This window comes from Haliaeetus albicilla, chromosome 4 (assembly GCF_947461875.1).
Source record: "Haliaeetus albicilla chromosome 4, bHalAlb1.1, whole genome shotgun sequence".
NCBI lineage: Eukaryota > Metazoa > Chordata > Aves > Accipitriformes > Accipitridae > Haliaeetus > Haliaeetus albicilla.
Window position 1 is genome coordinate 8,141,467 of NC_091486.1, and position 20,419 is coordinate 8,161,885.

General features: G+C 36.9%; 1 protein-coding gene across 14 annotated transcripts in view; it reads right to left on the bottom strand.

The window, feature by feature from the left end:
• R3HDM1 (R3H domain containing 1) overlaps positions 1-13,604 on the bottom strand; it is a 55,169-nt gene extending 41,565 nt beyond the window's left edge. For 11 of the 14 annotated variants that reach the window (XM_069780795.1, XM_069780794.1, XM_069780803.1 and 8 more), the window contains exons 1-4: positions 13,466-13,604; positions 12,356-12,566; positions 3,994-4,035; positions 3,459-3,548 (exon numbers count right to left, since the gene is read on the bottom strand). In XM_069780795.1, coding sequence (XP_069636896.1) covers positions 3,459-3,548; positions 3,994-4,035; positions 12,356-12,526 — 303 coding nt within the window. In that variant the 5' untranslated portion in view covers positions 12,527-12,566; positions 13,466-13,604. The remainder of the gene's footprint in view (positions 1-3,458; positions 3,549-3,993; positions 4,036-12,355; positions 12,567-13,465) is intronic. The other 3 variants (XM_069780804.1, XM_069780797.1, XM_069780793.1) reach the window with 2 other exon arrangements.
• Positions 13,605-20,419: the final 6,815 nt, after the last annotated feature.

Here is a 20,419-nt window from a genome sequence, read left to right on the forward strand (position 1 = left end):
TGAACAGCCAGTTCTACTACCACCAATTCTACTTCAAAGTGTGATACAACAGAACTGTGCAGCAAAGGGCGCTTCCTTGTGATTTCATGCTATAAAAACTGTAGCATCTAATTAAATGTGACCTACTTGACTGGAAAGCTGCTGAAAAACCTTTTAACTTCTATTCCCCTAAAATTCTTTTAATCCCACCCTGTTTGTAGCAGGTCTCTGCTGGCGTACTGATTTAACTGACTCCTTGCTGTAACTCAGATCCTATCTGAAGTCCTCATTGTAGCAGAAGAAATTGTCACCAAATCCTGATTAATCAAGAAAAAGCCAAACAAAAAGCAAAAGCCCTAAAACCATCAAAACCTGATAAATTCCTCCAGCTTAAAACACTTGAGAAAAAGGCAAGAGTCAGGAAACATTACAGAATATTACTTAAAGACACTACGTCCTGGGGTCTTGGCTTTTTACCAGGAATCTCTAAAACCAACAACCTGAATTTACACAAGTCAGTATAAACTAACATTATAGACCCTGGTCTTCTCCGCCGACTCCCCCTCCTTTGGGTTGTTTTATTTTGCTAAAGAAGAAAAAGTTCAATTGTTTGAAGGTTTATTTACTTGTTACCCATAATAACAACTGTCATTCATATGAAAGCAGCCCTTCCTTAAAAAGAGCTGAAATGGATCATCCTTTGCTGGTGTTTGTACTTTGTATTAGAGCATACAGAATCAGAAGAACCCAAGCACCTAATATTTAGACAAAGGACGGCAAGAGAATAAAGAGTTAGTGTATTTACAAAGACAAAAGATCAAATAAATCAGTTATGTTCTTCCTCCTGCAAAAAACTGATAAGCTTGTACTTTCATAGCACCTTTTAGTAAAGGGTTGCCAGTGCTTTTTAACAATTAAGGCTTAAAAATTTGTGAGCATTTACCTAGGTTTCTCAGTACGAAACAGTATCTTTCTTCATGTTGCAATTGCTCAAGAAAATATAAACAAGTGTATCAGAAAATAAATTGATCTGCTTGAGACAATTTCTCTAGTCTGTCAACCTCTTTCATTATAGTCTTCTGAGGAGAAGCAGCCACCAGTGGCAGCAGTGCCTTGCTAAGTGACTTCCACACCTGCACACACCTAGGAGTTTTACCTTGCTAAGAGCTGCTGTACACACTAGTGTGGAAGGGGTGACTAACAAACAGTCACAGGCAAGCCTCCAGAGTTATCCCAAAACTCACACCAGTTCCTAGTTGAGTAAGTATATTTTTCGTCCTATCAAGGCTAACACTTTCTAACCATTAAAAATGTGGATTCTTCAAGTGTTACCAGCAACTTTATCCTGAATTTTATTCTTCTTAACTCTTAAAATCCGTTTTACTTAGGAACACAAAACTGGAAGCCATTTTTCAGTTGCAATCACTGATACAACACCGCAGTGACTTTTCCAGCAAGGGGAAGTAATCACAGAGGTTATTCTCGTACTGCTAGTGAGGGCTGGGCAAGACAGTCACTTCACCTAGCGACCGGACCTCCCACATGTCTGAAGCACAATTAAAGCATACACATCATGCTTGGAAGTGTGGGGCTTGAGGCAGCCAGCAGCTGTTTGGTGCTCACAGAAGAAGTCTTCCATGCCATTCCCAAAGATTCTTTGGGAAAGAAAGCAAAATGGGTGAAGGAATTGCCTGTATGAATTGTTACAAGGGGTCATGGAAGACCTGTGCCCCATAGGATGTGCACTCCAGTGTCAGAACTTGCAACAAATTCTTACTTCTAACTCTTCTCTTCAACATGTATTTCTCCAGTCTACAGGGAAGAATTAAATTTGTTCTCTCAATCATTTGGATAGTTATTGGGATTCATAAGCCATTTTTTCTAGATTACCATTTCTAAAGAAAACTCAGAGCTAGATCTAATTTTGTTTCTTAATATACAAACTGGTTTACGATATTCCTTTTGTAGAAACTTAGATTATGACACAATTCAATTCATTCTATAGAACTGGCCTCTACATCTCTTCTACTACTGCAATAATTCCTTTCAAGAACCTTGCAGTATGCAGCTAAGGATCGATTCCAGAGGACATGGTAACAAATGCCATCTGCAGAGAATGCTTATTATAGATGTCTGACTTTAAACCATTAAATACATGGTGTTGTATAGTGCTGGAGATTTTAAAAAATCCTAATGTCTCTTACGTTTGAAATATACTGTGGATGAACAGCCCATCAAATTAGGATTCTCTCTTCCTATAATTACAGTGACTGAAAAAGTTAAACCCTACTTCTTCAGACTAAACATCTAAGCCTGAACTCAGTCAATTTTGTTAGTCTTGCACAAAACATTATGACAGGGTTGTAAATCATTGTAAATAGCATTAGCTTTTCTGTTGTCTTTTAACCTCTTACTCTGCAGTCTATACCAATCTAAGACTTAATTTTTCATCAAATTAACAGGCCCAGTTTCAAATTTTCTCTAGTCAACTCTTCAAATACTGGCATATTAGTGAAAGACTATGAAAAACACTATTTTCTCAGTTTTCCCAAGAAAAAAAACCCTAGATACTTCGTGGTTCAATCTTACAAAATTTTAATTAGCTTGACAAATGCATACATTGGTTCTCAACCTCCCTCCCTCCACAAAACTGAATTACCACTCCCCCAGCAAAACCCCCTCACGCTCTGCTATTCTACTGGTTCCTTCTGCTTCTTAAAAGTGAGACTTTTCACAAAAAGACAGTTTAGAAGCTTTTCAAATAACAGCAAGATAAGTCAACATGCTTTATGAGTAAGCCACTAAGAACCATTTCAGTTTCGTTAGGAGTGGAAAAAAAGAAAAGCATTTTGAAGCCCCACATTCATACATACACAGAATTAAAACCAGTAATAGTATTTTGCTCTAAAAATACAGACTGGTATGAAGGTAAAGTCAGGAAAGCTAGATTTTGTTTTAAATTCTCTAAGGTATTTTTACATATTTTGTCCAGCACTTAGGAACTTTCTTAAGTGTGTTATATCATCGTCATAGATCAGTCTTCAGAAATACTTCAGGCATGTGTTAATAGAACTACCAGCAATTATGATTAATATGCAGGAATCCAGTTAAAGCACCAGAACTTACAACTGTTTAAATTTTCTATATATAAAAAGCCAATAAATTATGCTGCATATTAATCATCATTTTGCTGTCTTAATGATGGCAGACAGCACTTCAGCAGTTTAAGACTGCCTCAAGTGCACTGTAACACTAGAAATTTGAAACAACAAAACCCCTCTTCCCCATATAGGAACCATTATAGTTCAGAAAAAGAAAGCAGCAAATTCTTCATCTGATACTATCTCCTCTATAAAGCTATATTAAAAAAAATTAAAATTATATGATGTCTGCATATTTAAAGAGTACCGAAAAGATTTTCTTCTGAACAGTTAAGTTACTTCAAATCGTTTCAGAAACTTCAGTAATGTGATTTTTACCTGGAGGTCCTGTGATATTTCAGCTGTGGGAGGTGGTGGATATTCTTCACATACAGCAAGGCTCCGAACTAACTTTAACTTTGTGTTTGACTAAAGGAAAGTATGTAAAATTAAAAACTATGGCTTATAAAAATGATATAAATATACCATAAGCCGTTATTTTTCCATTCATTTTATGTAAAACAAAATGGCCGAAAACTGCATTTTTAATATTTTTAATAGAATAAATAATTTCCTCTAGGATGAAAATACCCAAGCAACTGCAGCTTTTGAAGGCACTATCAGCACAATAGAGCACATCTAATGAAAAGTAAATAAAATCTTTGGGAAAGTGTTTCTCTCCATAACAATAAAAAGCCACCAAAAATATAAAGGCAAACCACAAAAGCAGACAACTAGGCAAGACAAAAATCCAACAGAATAAAACAAAGCTTCAATGCCAAAAAATAAAACTAAAGGCACTTTTCACAAAGTAACAAAGCTTCATCAAGCATGAAGGGCTTCCTTAGCATGCCAGCACACAAGTCTACTGTACCTTCGACCTTTTTGCTGTCTGTCCAAAAGACTGCACTGGCCGCTGAATGATAGGCACAACAGAAAAGGTTTATATTAAACTTAATAGTACAATTTTATTAATGCAAAAGTCTGTATAAGAGCAAGCTTTAACAGTTATTACTGACATGATGGTCAAATCTATGAAAGGAACAGCATGTGCTTTTGACTGAAGGATTATATCCTCTCCCAATTTCATCGTGCTTGTCCTTGATTTCTCTTCTTCATTTATCAACAATAGATATTACAGGAATATAACAGGAAGCAAGCATTATTCTTGCTCAGTAAGATCCAAGCAGTTTACTCTCTCAGTCACTCCTACAGTTTAAATTCTCATGTCCTAATTTCCTTGGCAACATGACATGGCTTTTATAAACTTTCTTCCTATTCCTGCAACCTACCTGAAAAAATAATATGGGGGGAAAAAAAAAAAAGACAAAAAAAAAAGCAGCATTGCCTCTACCAGGGAACAGATGATGACCTATCATAAGCAGGTTAAAACATGGGTTTTTTTCTTTCATCTTGGGACTTACGAAAGCAGACTTTAAAATGGGCCACTGGTCAATTTTTCTTTAATTTAGTAACTTACCATGCATTAATATGCTTTCCCTCCTCCCAGAGCCATTTTAGTTATATACTATGCATTCATTTGCTCTTTCTACTCCCAGATCCCTTCTTCTATTACTATTGTTTCTTTTAAGAAGAAGCATTACCAGAATTTTACTACAGTACGCATGATTGAAAGGTACATTTGAATCAACAAAAGTGTTTAACAATTCCTTAACTGCATAGTTAAAACTAACTCAGCCCTCTGTGACAGTTACACAGGAATAGAAGCACTTACAGTGGCATAACATAATTTAAGTATTGGTTTCACTGTAGAACTAAAACTGATGAATAGACAAGCCTTTAACAGAACTGGTTTTACTGAGCACAGGCCTAATATTTGTAAGGAGAAAGTAACACTGGTAATATAATTTCAAATGTTGTTTAATGGACAATATTTCCTCCTTTATGAAAGGGGTATCCTTTCAGAAGGAAACTAAACAAAAACTCTGTTTAAAAACCACATAAAGACAGCCCTCCCTGCCCTAGGATCATAGGAGCAGATGTCTATCAAGTGCCTTAATTTCTAGCAGAACATATATGTTGCTAAAAAGAACACCTAACCTACAGTAAAAGGTTCTACCACATAAAGGCAGAAGAACCGCTATTTCTCCAGTTTTCTCAAGTCCCAAATGTTTTTTTTGGATGTTGCACCAGCTTAGCTGAAAAGCAGCAGAAGGGGTGCTCATTTAAGCTCATTTCACTATATAACAGGATTTTAAATAGCAGCACTGAAAGCTAACTGAACTCATCATCAGTTTTGTAAAGGAAGCTTGCTGAGATTTTGAGCAGCAAAGACAGTTCAAATGTTCTCATACTTGGAACAATACAAAGACTTTAAGTTTTGCTGTTACCTGCAAAATATTTTTTTTCTTTCAATCAGCTATGTTGAAAGCATACATTGGATATTGAAAGCTGGCACTCTGCATATCCCTGGCAAAGCTTCTATTATAGCAAGCTACAAAACTTTCAAGAACTGGATGATTTCCCAGCCTCATATCAATTACTCCAGCATCAATTATCTTAGGCAGGTTCAAATCAAGTAGTGCGAACTTAAAATCAAATCAGCACTGCCAGTGGAGTCCTCAGTTCACTGTCAAAACAACAGGCAAAAGAATCTATGCTTGAGCAATTGTTTACCCTTCCCAAAATTTTGGAAGCTTTGAAGCCAGTATATAACTGAAAAGAGTATATGGAAGCAAATACCTCAGATCCACCACTGGGGGGGGGGGGGTGTGTGTGAAGGCAGGGCAGGGTGGGGAGGGGACGGGAATCAACTTAGTTATACAGGACATAAGACATTGTAAACTAGCCAAACAGAATTTCTAATACTGTTAACAAAAACTTTACACTTAAGTTACTGCTCACTAGTTAGTTAAGACATACATATTTCAATTATTTTTAAAAATGATTTAAAAAAAAAAACCACCAACAAACAAAAAAACACAACAGAGAAGAGACTGTTGCTGGGAAGCTGGAACCGTATCATAATTAAATTTAATTAAAAACTGTACAAACCACGTATCTCCTCCTCACCTTACCTCAGTAAAGTCTCAGGAATCCATTGCAGCCAAAACTCAAGCATGCTTGTCCATGCCAGATAAAGCAAAGCAAATGCCTCAAAATTTAATTGAGATATTGAAATGATCTAGTATCAAATCTGAATTCTTCATAAGAATGTTTAAAATGAATGTGATTTTCGGATTTCAATCACAGTAGGACAAGTTTGATGGTACATTCCTTTAAGTGTTTTACATGTGTTGTATCTCATCTTCCATTTTGCTTGCAGAATCACAGTTCTGTTTCCAGGTTGGAAGGGCAACCCAACTGACACTGTCAATTATGCTGCATTTAAAGATTTTTTTTTAAAGATAGGTGTTTGCAACCTATGGGGAATAAGTTCATCAAAACAATATAGGACATTCAGGGTAGTAAACTAAGGTATTTGAATACCATGGTGCTCAATTTCATGAGCACCTGACAATTTTTAGGGACCAAACCCACACCAATAACACTAGGGAGAGATGGGGGGCCACTGTAGGAGGAAGATTCTCCCTTTACTGAAATGACTCAAACCTCAAAATTACACATGAGATAAGTATCATCCCACCCATCATATTAAGACCTGTTATCTAGAAACAACTGCCTTGTAAAACAATCCTTTGATAGGCATGGATTCCTTGCTTTCCTGCATGACTTTAAGGATGTCAAAACTTGAAATACAAGCCCCCACATCCAGCTGTAACTGTAAAGAATAAGCACCACACACCTGACAGGTAAGAAGCACTAGAATAAATCTGGTATGGCTGGACTGCAGGGACAGCTAATGTGAGAAAAGGCCTATGATGTAAGGTCTGCACCTGGAAATACAAAACCTAAAGTCCTGTTACATCAACAGTAACTGCACTCATCAACAGTAACAAAACTTAGAATCTGTGCCCAATCATCTTCTTCTCAAGCAAAACCACGCCAGCTGAAGATAACTACATTTCCACTGCAATTCCAGGACAATAGGTAGTCAATGCATGTTGCAGCTGTTAATGCACATTTTCTCTCTTTTCAGGTCTGTGAATTTTAGTTCTCTCCTAATTTCTCTGCATTTACTAAGTTTTGCTCCTAGAGAGCAACTTTATGTTCCCCATTTGTGAAAAACAATTTATAGCTACTTTAGAATATGTAATCATTAGTGAGTGCAAATTAAGCAATTTCTTTATATTTGCAGTTCTCAAAGACTTTTACTGACTTGAGAAAACACTGTGTTAATGACAGCAAGATTAAAAATAAATTTATGCCCCATTTAAAGTCATTATGGGCATGATTTCAAGACAGTCTTTAAAAGCAAGTATTCCAAACAATTGCATAATGAAAAGAATGATTAGGGTTTTGTCTCAAAAAAAAAAACCCCAAACCAACTAACAACTTGTAAGACCAACTACTATGCTTCATTTCCAACTACAAAATAAAAAGGTAATTAAGATAAGAGTTTGCCAAACACATATAATCATATACATCCAGGCTTTCAGTAGGAGTAGTCGCCTATTTAATTTTTTCCTAATTACCTCCATACATCACGTATATTAAATACAAAGTAAAGATCTGGAGTTGTTACACACCTTCCTCTATCATCACTATGCTGTCTAAACAAGTTGGATAAAAACAGGTCAGGCACAAGATGGCAAACTTAGAAGTGTGATAGGTTTTTGGAGAAGGTACTACATCTATTTCTGAAGTACCGTTTGGACATTTCAGAAGACAGGCATGACATGAGAGACCTGAACAAAGTGTTCTAAGGACATTCAGTTTCTCACTTTTCTTCTAAATTAGGTCTCAATTTTAAATCCAGTTAAGGGCTACAGTCCTAACAACCACAGGTAGCTTTGAAGACTGAAGGAAAGAACAGCATGGTCTATGGTTACTTGCTGTCCTGTATTAGTGAGTAGTGACAGCAATTTTCCAGGAAACAATAGAGGAAGACTGATGGAAAAATAGTTTCCTCATTGGACACAGAAGTATTTTAAACAGTTCAAAAGTAACCAAACAGAATCTGCCCAATCATCTATCTACTAAAAAGTATTAAGTCACATATTTTGGAAACAAAGACAGGTAAATCCTGACAAGACCAAAACAGCTGGGGAGGCAGCAAAGAAAGGCTTCAGAGAACTCAAGCTGTGGAACACAGAGAAAACAAAGCTTTGTGCTAGTACGGAGGGAAGAAACTTGTAGGAAGAGAGACGTCTAGTTGCTAAGTAAAAAAATTAAGCCAATTCCTCCAAAGGACAGCGATATCTGCTTAATTAGCATAAATCCAAAACAGATATACTCACTTAATACATTTGCATTGCCCATATCATATGGTGGATGCATACAACTCCTGCATTCACGCACCAGTCTCCATCCTTCCGTGAGGCCTTTTTTGTTGGTCATATTTTGGTTTTATTCTCCACAGTTTGCAAGTGCTTTTCCTGATACACAGTGATATGCAGCTTGCTTTCTCTCAGTCTTTTACTGCCTTGGCCATCATCATCCCATCAAGGATCTTAAATCTACTTATTAATGGTTATTTTTCAGTGCAGAGATGACAGCATTTAAGACTAACATTCTTCTTCCCCCCAAACCCCATACTGCATGGATTGTAGAATAAGAACAAACCTCCTTTTCCGGATTATACATAAGCCAACATGAATTGTTATGGAGATATTAAATATTTTTGGGTTTGGGAAAAAAAAAAAAATCTTCCTAATAGTGAATAGAAGGCACTATCCTGTAAGATAAATCCAGGCTGTTTGTTTAATTTTCTGTCAGTATTTCCTGACATGTTAACTTTGTAACAGCAATCCTTAGAGCAGATGAAGTATTGCCTGTCTCACCACCCAGTGACAAAGGCAACAAACTTCAGACCCCATATTCTACCTAATTCAGAATTAGTATATTGTCACCTGACCTGGATAAGATTAACAGGTGGGAGACAACAGTGACTGGTGAACCAACACCTTTTTGATTACAAAAACTACCAAAGTGCTGACATGCACATGACTTGGGTAAAAGTACTTTTCAGATGAGTGCCTCTTGTTTCCAGTTCCATTTAAGAGTTACTTCATGGTCACCTCAAAATACGGCAATTCAAAAACCTTCCCTAATAATCTGTGTATCAATTATACTACTCTCACACTGCTTAAAGAAATTGGGAGCGCTAGCCACGTACTCTAATAAGATATTTTTCTCATTCATATTGTACCTCCAACGGTGTATGCAACAGCAAATAGGTTACTAATGCACAATATCTCAAAGTAATCTGGAATTCAGAGCCACAGTTACATTTCAAAATATAATCACCAGTTTCTGGAACCATGAAGATCCAGAAACATACCTGAATTCAAACCATGATAGGTTTAGACAGAGGAAAGGTCATAGCCTGTTTCTTACTCAGCTGTAAAGAAGTTAGAAATCAAATGATAACTGTACTCAGGAATATTATTGTAGTTTACAAATAGATATGAAACCTATTAAGCATTTAGCTACTAGCTAGGAAAGCCAGAACCAAGCCCCATACAACTCCCACCCCCCAACCCATCCTGTTATACTCAATTAGTAAACAAAAGAACACAACAAATTCCAATCCTCTGATAATCTTCTCTAACATTTCTCAGCAAATCCTTTGCTCTTTTTCCCACCACTACAGTAACATTTAACCTGCACTTAATGAAAAGCAGTACATCCAGTGAAATTTCACCAAACTACTTAATCATCCATTAGTTAAAAACTTGCTGACCACTCTACTGTTTCCTGAAGTTTTGTTTACTATGGACAGGCCAAAATTTTAGTTTTGTATTTTAGCATAAAACATGCTTTCAGTGAAAAATATATGACATAGATATTTGCACTAGCAGCTACCACAGTACACGTGACATTAACTTTTACTGATTTCAATTGTTGCAAAGGGCTTACATTAGCAAGGTTCCACTTTGTAATTGACTGTCTTCCTACCACTCTGCAAATCAACATCCTCAGCCTACAAACACGTTTTTTAATTACACTACTCATGTAACAGCAATGTTCTGATTCTGATGGAGACTCCTGGACACAATGCTAACATCAACACTAAATGGAGACAACAGCAAAGCTGTCTCCATCAAACGGCCTTCATTACACAGTTGTTCAGTTCACCTTGCGTATGCTACGTAATTATTTCAGCCACCAGCTATTACTCCTGTACAAGAACAAAACCAAGTAACCAGCCCCCTCACCAAACCCCACAGCCATTGACAGCACCAACAGATTAATTTCTCTAGACTGACTATACAGCAACATTTGTTTGCAGGAAGGCAGATTTGCCACTTGAGTCTCATAGAAGTTTCCACACTAAAATGTGTTGAATGAGATTTGTTGAATGAGAAAACGTGAATGAGATTTTTCCAAATTACTGAACTGTATGAAAATAAACAAACCTTAAATTAATTTTTAAGCCTCACTACTAGGACATTCCATTGATTAAAGAAAATACCACCTCAGCTATAACATCTAGCAGTTTTTCAGTAGCAGTTATTTCTCACATGTCACAGGAGAAGTATTTCATTTTAAGGATTTATTTTTTCCATAAAATTATCTATTTACACTGATGCCAGCCTTAATAAAGCCAGCAGATATTAAAGTGTAAAACTGTATTGTTATTACGGTGGCCTACAAGATTTATTTGTAAGCAATTTAACATAGCAGATAGAGCTTACTTCACTCAGTGGAATATTGAATTGTTAGTCTTGAACAGAACTACTCCCAAAAGAACCTTTCACTCAATTCTCAATAACAAGAATCTAATAAGCTACTGTCCTGTTTTTGCAATCCACAAGAGAATACTGCCGTATTCATATCCCAATCAGGATTTTTATCAGAAAATTGTTTATTATTAACCCACAGACACAAAATTCCTATAGAAAACTCATTTTTGTCAAACACAGTCTTCTGTGTTTTCTCTTAGAAATTTGCCCCATTTTCTAGGTTGCGCCAGAAAATTTCAGTTGCTTTCCTTAACTCTTCACCTCATCTAAGACACTTACAGTCTTCAGTGACCAAGTGGACAGCCTCAGCCAGGAGTTAGCTAGTTTGTCCCATGTGAAAGAGACCCATCTTTCAGGACTCTTGAGCATAAACACTAACTGCACAACTAAACCTCAGAGGTATTAAATCTGCTGCCTAAATCCTTAACCCATCCTTATTGGTGTGCTCTCCTTTAGCACAAGATATTTTCATACTATTTCCCCTGCCTCCTTCTCACTTGAAATTTGATGCCACAATGTCTTTATAGGTGCATCTCCCACCTCGCAAAGGCCATTCATTTATATGCATCAGCTCTTCAGTGTATGCATGAGGTCTGCCTAAGCTTTCCTACCTAATAAATCACATACCAAAAGTGTCAAGCGGTGAAGAACGGAGGAAAAGGGAAGGTATGGGGAATACTAGCTAGCAGCCAAGACGGGAAGATAGCTCACCAGCTCACTCTGCCATTGATGTAGGGAGAAGGAGGCTGAGGCTGGACCTTCTGCTGGTGGCTAGGGCAGGACCCAGACCTAATGGCCTCAGAAGCTCTGCTGACTTGATTCCTCTGACACCTGGGGATTTGGATTACCTACATCTGATTACTTTAGTCTTATGCTGTACAGGTCTGCTGTAAAAGTTACACCTGAGCCACCTGTAAGCTGCACATAGCTCAAGAGCCCTAGATTGGTCACCCCTACTCAGGGCAGACACGCTGAGCTGTGCTGTAGTGCTTCGTTCATACAAGCAACACTCAACATTTTAGTGTTTTGGTCAAACCACACTATTACTATACAGCATATTCTTAACACAGCCCAGTCTCTGAGACTTTGTCAGGATTCAGCAACAATAAACACAGCTTGAGTGCCGAGTTTTTCCCTTGTTCTGCTACACTGAAAAGACTCAACTTCACATGTGAGCTCAGGAAAACACAAATATGGACAAATTGCCTGGTTCCCATTAAAACTGCTCATGTACTTCAAACAATTAAAAATGACTGACTCTCATAGTTACGTGAATATAAACAGAGAAGTGGGGCAAAGGAGGAGAGAGGAAGCAATAATCATCCTACTTGCTTCCCTAACACTGGTCAAGTTTTCCTGACCTGTACCAAAGAAACACGTAAGAGGATCATGAGAAAGGGAGAAGAACAAGACACAGACTTATTTAACATGATATATTAGTGAAAAATAAAGTGAAAAGCTTCTTACCGGCATATTGTTTTTGCTATCAGGACAATTTTCATCCTTTTCTGCTTGAATCTGCTCCTGACTTCCTGATTTTATAAGGTTTTCAACTGGGTCTGTATCTTTAAATTCACCTTCTGAACCCTTCATTGCATCGGTTTCATCTTTTACAGTAAGAATATCAGACATCCTCATTAGAAAAGGTTATTTTAAAATTCTACAAGAAATATGGAACCTTTAGGACAAAGAAAAAGCAGATCACTGAGTAATTTTAAATTAATTTTAAAAAATTACATACCAAAATAGCTGCCCAAAATAAACACGATTTTGCTGCAAAAAGGATTCCCCCTCCTGTTATGATATTTTTTCCTGCCTTGTATCAGAGGGAGAGAGTGATCATTTTCTTTTTAACCACTTTTACCAAGAGGCTTATAATAATAGACATCTATACAAACAAGAACTAAGAGCTATGCTATAGGATAGCGCTTGCAGATTTTCCATTCTGTATTTTGAAATAAACACCTGAGCATTCAGATACTCCAAATCAAACTAGCTTCCAACAGAAACAAACGAAGCTTTTCTCGTTTGAATGGAAAAGAGAATTGCATATAGATTTATTTTAAAAGGGTTGAAAGTAAACAGATGAATCATAATGCGCCAAGTGTGCAAACGTTCATAAATTTCATTAAAACTTTGAAGTTTCCTAGTTGCCAGGTAACAACTGGAAAAGTTCCGAATGCAGGAACTACCCTACCTACTAAATGTCATGAAACTAGTCTTCATAAAATTAAGCACACTCTCAAAAGCAATAAGAAAGAAAGAAAGAAAGAAGGAAAGAAAGAGCTTTTGTAATTAAGATAATAACAATCATTATCAGTAATTATAACATATAAAAATAGTTTTAAATACTATATGAAGATAACCCTAAAAAAATTAAAGCTGTAACAGAACCACCCCAATTTTCCCTAAGAAAGACTTCTTGTCATTACTCAGCTACAGTGCAAGATGTAAAAACAAAAATTTTCCATTTCTTAAAAGAAACAAAGAATAAGATCTGAATGCTTAAAGTCCTACATAGAAAACAAATAACAATCAACTAACATTATGGAAAAGTCTAATTATCTGATTTAATACCTGATATGTCCTACAGTTTGGGGATTGTGGTCTCCCACAAAAATAAAATAAAATAATCCAGAGTTCCTTTTCACAGTTGTCAACCAAGATGTCAGTTGTAATGAACCATCTGGAATCTGGCAGGAGGAGTCCCATGTCCTTATCCCCAGTGTAGAGTCCTGGACAGAACTATGTTGTCTTGAATCAGCAAGAACATCCCTTTCGAATGCCTAAAAATCAACAAAGGAAATACATGATACTTTTATATTTGGGGCAGGATGGGAGAGGGAACATGATTACTTAAGTTTTTTGGTGTCATCATTTCAAGGAAAAAAGCACAGAAGAAATCAGCATTTGTCATATCTGTTCATTGGACTCGCTTTATATAGCAGCAATAATATTTTTCATTAAACTTCCAAGATATTTCTGTATTACAGAGTCAACAAGTAGTCATAATAAACATTTTGTTGGCATTCCTAGTGAAACCGTTTCTATAAACAAGCAGGTATCTTCCAGAAGAGTCTGAAAAGACAGTTTGAAATAAGCAGCCCAGCAGGTGTGGAGGAGTAATAGGCCATGAAAGCTCACAAATGCATAGCAGCATTTTTCTCTTTGTCATCGTTAATAATCTACAAGCACAACACATAACCAATAATTCAGACAACTTGAATTACAGAAGACAATTTTATTTTATTCAACAAAGTAATTGCCCTTGAATGAGGTTTTACAAATTTCTACAAACCTGACAATGTTCCATCTTCCCTCTTTCTCAAATTTGCCTTTCCGAGAAATAAGTGGTATCACCACTCACAAGGAAGCATGCATTTGAAGTGGTAGACAACAGACATCTAATAGCAAACAAAATGTAACCTATGAACATAGCAAAAATATCCTAAAGCAAAGAACACAAATAACTATCTTTCAAACCTGCGAAAGATACACTGAAATAAAATAGCTGAAAAGGATCTCTGTATTGCATTCTCCAAACAGTTTTCTCATGACTAGTCAGGGGCTTATAAAACCAGCACAAATGATAATAAACATCAAGAACACCTTCTGTCACCTCAGTTGAGCTACTTAATTTCCATGTAACATGATAGAATTGTTTCAGGAAAACAAAGAAGTGAAAAAGAACAGAATTGTTTGAAGTGAAATGAAGAAACAAATGAGACATTTACACCATGTTTATAACCACAATAATGTGGTTTAATTGATGTAGGTGAAGAATCTGAACTAAACTGTTCTCCTCCAAAGTAAAGCGTTGCACTACATGCAGGAAGAAAGGATGGAAAGACAAGTTGTGCAAGATCTTAATGTCTCCAACAAGTTGCTTCTTAGCTGAAAGAATACGAAAGCATTTAAGCATTCTGAAGTATGAGGTCACTAGAAAGCAAATAATATCAAAATTACAAGGTCGGGCTATGACAGTGCCCAGCCTTCTATCAGTTTTAATGTTTTGTCAAAACAAGAGAGTTTAATATAAAATAACATAAGAGAAAACTAGCTAAATATAATACTGACTTTACATGAGAGAAAAGCCATATCCTGTTTGAAGAAAAACCTGCAGAACTGAAGATGGGAAGTAGGATTTACAATTAAGCAAAAGAAAGCAAGTACTTTGTATTATCTACATTCCACAACAGTATCACCAGCTTGTATTCAAACTGTTTTGTATACACATCAGGATACTGCAATCTCTTGATCCCTTCCTGGAAAACAACTATAAAAACAGCAGAAAGCAACACTTCACAAGATACGTGCACATAAAGAATGAAGAATAATGTACTTCCCCCACTCTCCCCTCCCCCAATAAACCCTGCAAAAGAGATCTGGGTAAGAAGAATTTTAAATTATCGTTTAAACAGCGTATAGCATTTAACGCATCTTCCTTTAGTGCTACAATATTTTAATACATCGTAAATAGTTACAACTCTGAGGAGAACACCTCATCATCCTGCACTACTCCCTCAATGTGACTGAGAAGACTGTAATGGCAGGGAGCAGCAGCACAATGGCCCACAGACTTCCAGGTTTCCTTGCAGCTGAGATTAACGCCTGACTACAATTGCTCTTCTAGATCTGAAGAAACATACAGTTTGATAAGAGATATGAGATACTATAGACATTTTGACTTAAATCTTGCTGCAAAGAAGTATGGAAAAGAAAGATAAAAGATGGGCTGTGATTCAGGCCTGTATAAGACCCTATACACTGAATCTAATGGAGGGGAAAGGATTATAGGTGAAAGAACAAATTGGAAATAAAAATGTGCAGAAATGCAACAAAGGATATGCAGTACTGTTTGGTTGTTGAGTTAGTTTTTCCAGACAATCCAGATGGTGATTTAAGACTTATGAAGAAGGTCAGATTAACAACCTTTACTGTAAACAAGACTTGAATAGAGATGCTGTTTGTTTTTGTTGACTGACATATGATTTGTATTGTATTTAGAGAAACGTTAAAAAAGATTAGTCTGAAGACAGGAAAAAAAAACATTTCTGTCCAGTTGCAAATATAATCTTGGAAATTAAGTGTAATTTAATTGCTACTCCCTAGACAAGTCACAATGTAGTAACTGTAACCAACATCTTTAAGTTTTTTCTTTAATTTGATCAAACTCACTAAGGGCTCCTGTCCCTTTGCAACACATTTAAAAGAAAACAAAAAAAGCTACCTGCATACTCAGTTAGCGAAACTCATGCTGCAAACATATTTTCTTGCCTATGCCAATCCAGAAAACAGATGCACAAGGAAAAAGTCCTTGTATTTTCTGCAGCTTAACTGTAAAACTACTTTTAACTTGTTATTAACAGACTTTTCACCTGCAGATAGATTTAAAGCCTGCAGATTTCATGCTACGTAACCTACAGTAAAAGGGACAGAATCGAGGAAAAGCTGTGTAGTTTCAATTCACATGAAATAATACCTATTTTTAGGTTTTACAGAATGTAGCTGTTTTGAGTCAACTGGAATCACTGTATGCACACCCACAAGTAAATGACAAACCCTGTGCTTCAGATTAACAGCAAGACACACAAAATAGACGAATCTTTGCTTACCTGAAAAAAAAAAATTCTTTTTTTTTTTTTTTTTTTTTTTTAAGTAATAACAGCCATAGATTCATTGAAATCGTAATGCAACCTTGTGTTTGTGACCCACCATAGTGAGTTTCTAGTACTTGGATAACATTCCATCCCCAAAGTTTCCTCTAATTCAGACAATTTTCATAGGTGAGAAATTTTGGTTCTAGTTTCTAAACTTGCACGGATTGGATTAAAAAAGCCTTGAGGAATTTTATGTGCTGCGTACAGCCCATCCTTATGCATCCCACCTCCCCATATATTTGGTTATTAATTTCTTGTGTCCCATGCAGGACAGGAAAAAGAAGAAAGCAAGAAAGTAAACCTTAGGACTTGCTCCACTGTCTGGAGAGAAAATAGCTTTTAGTAAGCAAACTGATTAAGTTGATTTACACCAAATCCCAACATTGGCCATAGATTGGATGGCAATATAGACCAATATAGGTTAGCAGATTTTAATATGAGGGACATGATACCTCTGCCCTAAAATTATCCAAACAGTTGAAAGGACTGAATATTAGGAATAGAAGAACATAACCTGGTTTTGCACTTAAAAATTCAAGTAGCTAGCAACAGGTCTCATGAAAAAAGCCTTCCAATGTTACTGTCTTTCATAGGTGACAACAATAGGCACCTACTTTAATAGGCAGGAAGTACAAGGACTTGGATGTAAGAATGGAGGATAACATGTCATATTTATCTTCTTTAACCTTCAGGATTGCTGTCCCCATCTGAACACTTATTGTTGAAGTGTATGCTCTTCCCCTTCTTCATTATATTGGTTACACTATACCACCACCATTCATCCTAAATTCTATTAATTCTCTTTCTGAGAAGTGGTAACCACTTTGTCTAGGCGACTATTCTGAATGTGCCCCTTTTCAGAGGGAAACCTGTTATTATCAGCTGTGAGGTGGAAGCCTAGTACTATGTAGGCAAGTGCTTTTCAGTCAGAAAATCATAAAAACTGTCAATACGGTGTTCTCATTGCTTTCTTTTGCACAACTCAGAGGAGAAGTGATAAAAAAGAAGACATCAAGCAAAGCCATTGCTGAGTTTTATGACAGAAGCCTCCTGAATCATGATACATGGAAAACCACTGGGTCCTTTGTTTCAGGTTCAGACTTGAAAAATCATCATATGCAAACCTACTAAATTGACTTGTAATGAGTGAGGATATTTCTGGGAACAGGATCTACTCAGCTTAATCCAATTTCCCTAATAGGCATCAAGACTTCCATCTCCTTGTTGGCAATGCAGATAGGAAGTTTTGCTCTGCCCATGACAGAAGAAATCGATTCTTTCTCGTTTAAAAAGGAGGTAAAAGACAGAAGGTGATTTTTGTTGTTGTTTTGTTCTTTGTTAAAGCTATTATTGATATCATTGCTGTCAAAAAGACCCCAGGAACAGCTGTCAAAATACCTGGTGTCAATCAAATTCAGGACAGGAAATTGGATTAGAAAGGTGGGGGTGAAAAATCTACACTCAACATGCAAAGTGGACAGACACATTGTCAGTGGAAAAGTAAAATGAAAATTTATTTCTTAAACAGGCTTCTGTTCACCAGACATTTCAACAGAATTCCTGCACAGGTCTAAAGAGTATTCATTGTTGTGGACGATATGCACCTACCTCATTTTTACTACGATCATAAGTAGTTTACCCCCTAACCTGACAGTCAAAATCAGTCAGTGCTAAATTCCCAGTGAGGCTTGTTCTGAGTCATTCAGAAATCTCCAGACTGTATGCAGTGCCTTGTCTCATCTCAACATTTGTTCTAGTTACATGTAAAGCTGTACATCTCTTCAGAAGTTGCTTTAACTTTATTATCCCAGCACTAAAGGCTGGAACTTAATTATCTGTCTGTATTCTCCCTGAAACCAGACCAAGTTTATGTGAAACAGTACAGAGAAAGCCATGCTTGCTGTACTGTTAGAATTTAAACAAGAGAAAGCAAAAACAATCAATGTATTAAAATTTGAAGCAGGAAGCAGCACTAGCTGTTTGTCTATCCCAGCACCAGAAGGCTAGCAACCACGGGAAAGACAGATGAGATACAGGACCAAGAAGCAGCTGGGGGTGGGGGGGGAAGTAAACATTGAAGCACAGAGACAGGCAGTAAGAAAGTCTGGTATTTGCCCCAGCTTTTTACATACGCCTGAAAAATTTGTATAGTTTTGTTAAACTTGTTATATAGTTTCCATATGCTAAAGTGAGAAGAGATACAGACAGAAACTGATTGTCTGATACCTCTAGATTTCCTGTAAGCATTCCTACAACACTTCGTACTTCCAAAGTCTTTCACGTCCTTCAGAAAAGCAGTCCTAGGGAAGACGAACACAGGATGTAATACAGAAGACTTCTAACCAGCAGTCAGGAATCCTCCATTCACAACTACGAGAACCAACTTCATAATCAGACTAAGTGAAGAGGCTGGGAACATGCTCAAAACAGTGGGGATAGAGTTGAGAACAAACTATATTAATCTAACAAAAAGATATCTACAATTAAGACATTTTTGCTGTTGCTTTCGTTACATTGTATTTCTTAATTCTCCTAGCTCGGAGTCACAGAGCTGACATTCCTCTACTTAGAAGAAAGACTCCTTTATGCATGCACACATGCCCAGAGGAATCACAGCAGTACATTATTTTCTGTACTCTTTATGCTGTATTCCATTAAACTGAGAAGAATCAATGTTGGGTTTACTTACTTCTGTCTGAGGCAGGATTATAAGGATAATCTTCCCTAGAGAGGAAGTATCAGAAAGAGAAAAAATGCATAAAAGATGCTCTGCACTAAACAACAATCACCTTTACTACAGAAAGACTAGACCAGTATTACCCTCATCAGAAACTGTACTGTCTACTTAAGGGGAATCCACAAATTCACCTGTTTTTCCTCTGGGAGACCTGAGCTTTGTATAGGATCCATGTTATTTCAAAAGCACTGTTACAGAAGTAGCTGCATGAGGAAAACAAAACCCCAACAAACACTGGCCTCTTAGCATAACTTACATAGCAGCTTCGTGCAGCAACTCCCTCCGCAGCTTAAGTGGAAGAACTGATTGATGAGTATAGCAAACTCTCTGGGAACAGTCTTGCCTTACCCCTAGCATATTGGTGATACAAGCCTTGCTTGGATGTGGAAGCACTAAATTTTTTTTTGTTTGGCTGATTTTTTGTTGAGAAAGGTCAGGACCTTCCCTAGAAAAAGAGATCTTTGAATACTCTTATATAAAAGACTGGCCACAACAAGAGCTTTTCCAGCTATTTTTCACCTTAATTATTTTAGGAAATGTTTAAACACAATATAAACATATTTATATTAGCATCATAACCTCAGGGTTCCTGTGATTAGAACAAACACCAACCCTCCCAACCAACCAAAAACACTCACAAAAAGTTATATATGTTTCTTTGTTAGGATTAAAGGGGAAAATGTTTATGCCTTAAGCAGAAAGATACCAATCAAAATTATCTCATTCTTACATTAACAACAAAAACTCTGGGTATAGCTAAAAGAGAATTACTGCATCCAGCTACTGCTTAGTTCTTGAGAACCACTATCTATCAGTTCTCAGAAACAATTAATTTTAGCAAGTTAGACCGATGCCTCAGACAGCTAAATCAACAGAGAACTCACTGCTGTCAAAAAAGGGAGGTCCTGCTTCTTCCTTGTTCTCCCTGTAGCCTCTGCCCCACGCTCTTGAAGCGTGGTCCCACCCTTGCATCAGCTCTGGTGCTTGCTGAGCTTTTCCATGGTGTGATTCCACAAGAAGTGACCAAGAACCATTAAAGCTCTTTTGCTAGGGTAGTTTTTGTTGGGCTACTGAGCTATGGTGGTGCACAGGAAGTTTATATGAGCACTAGCCAGCATGAAGAAAGCAACAAGA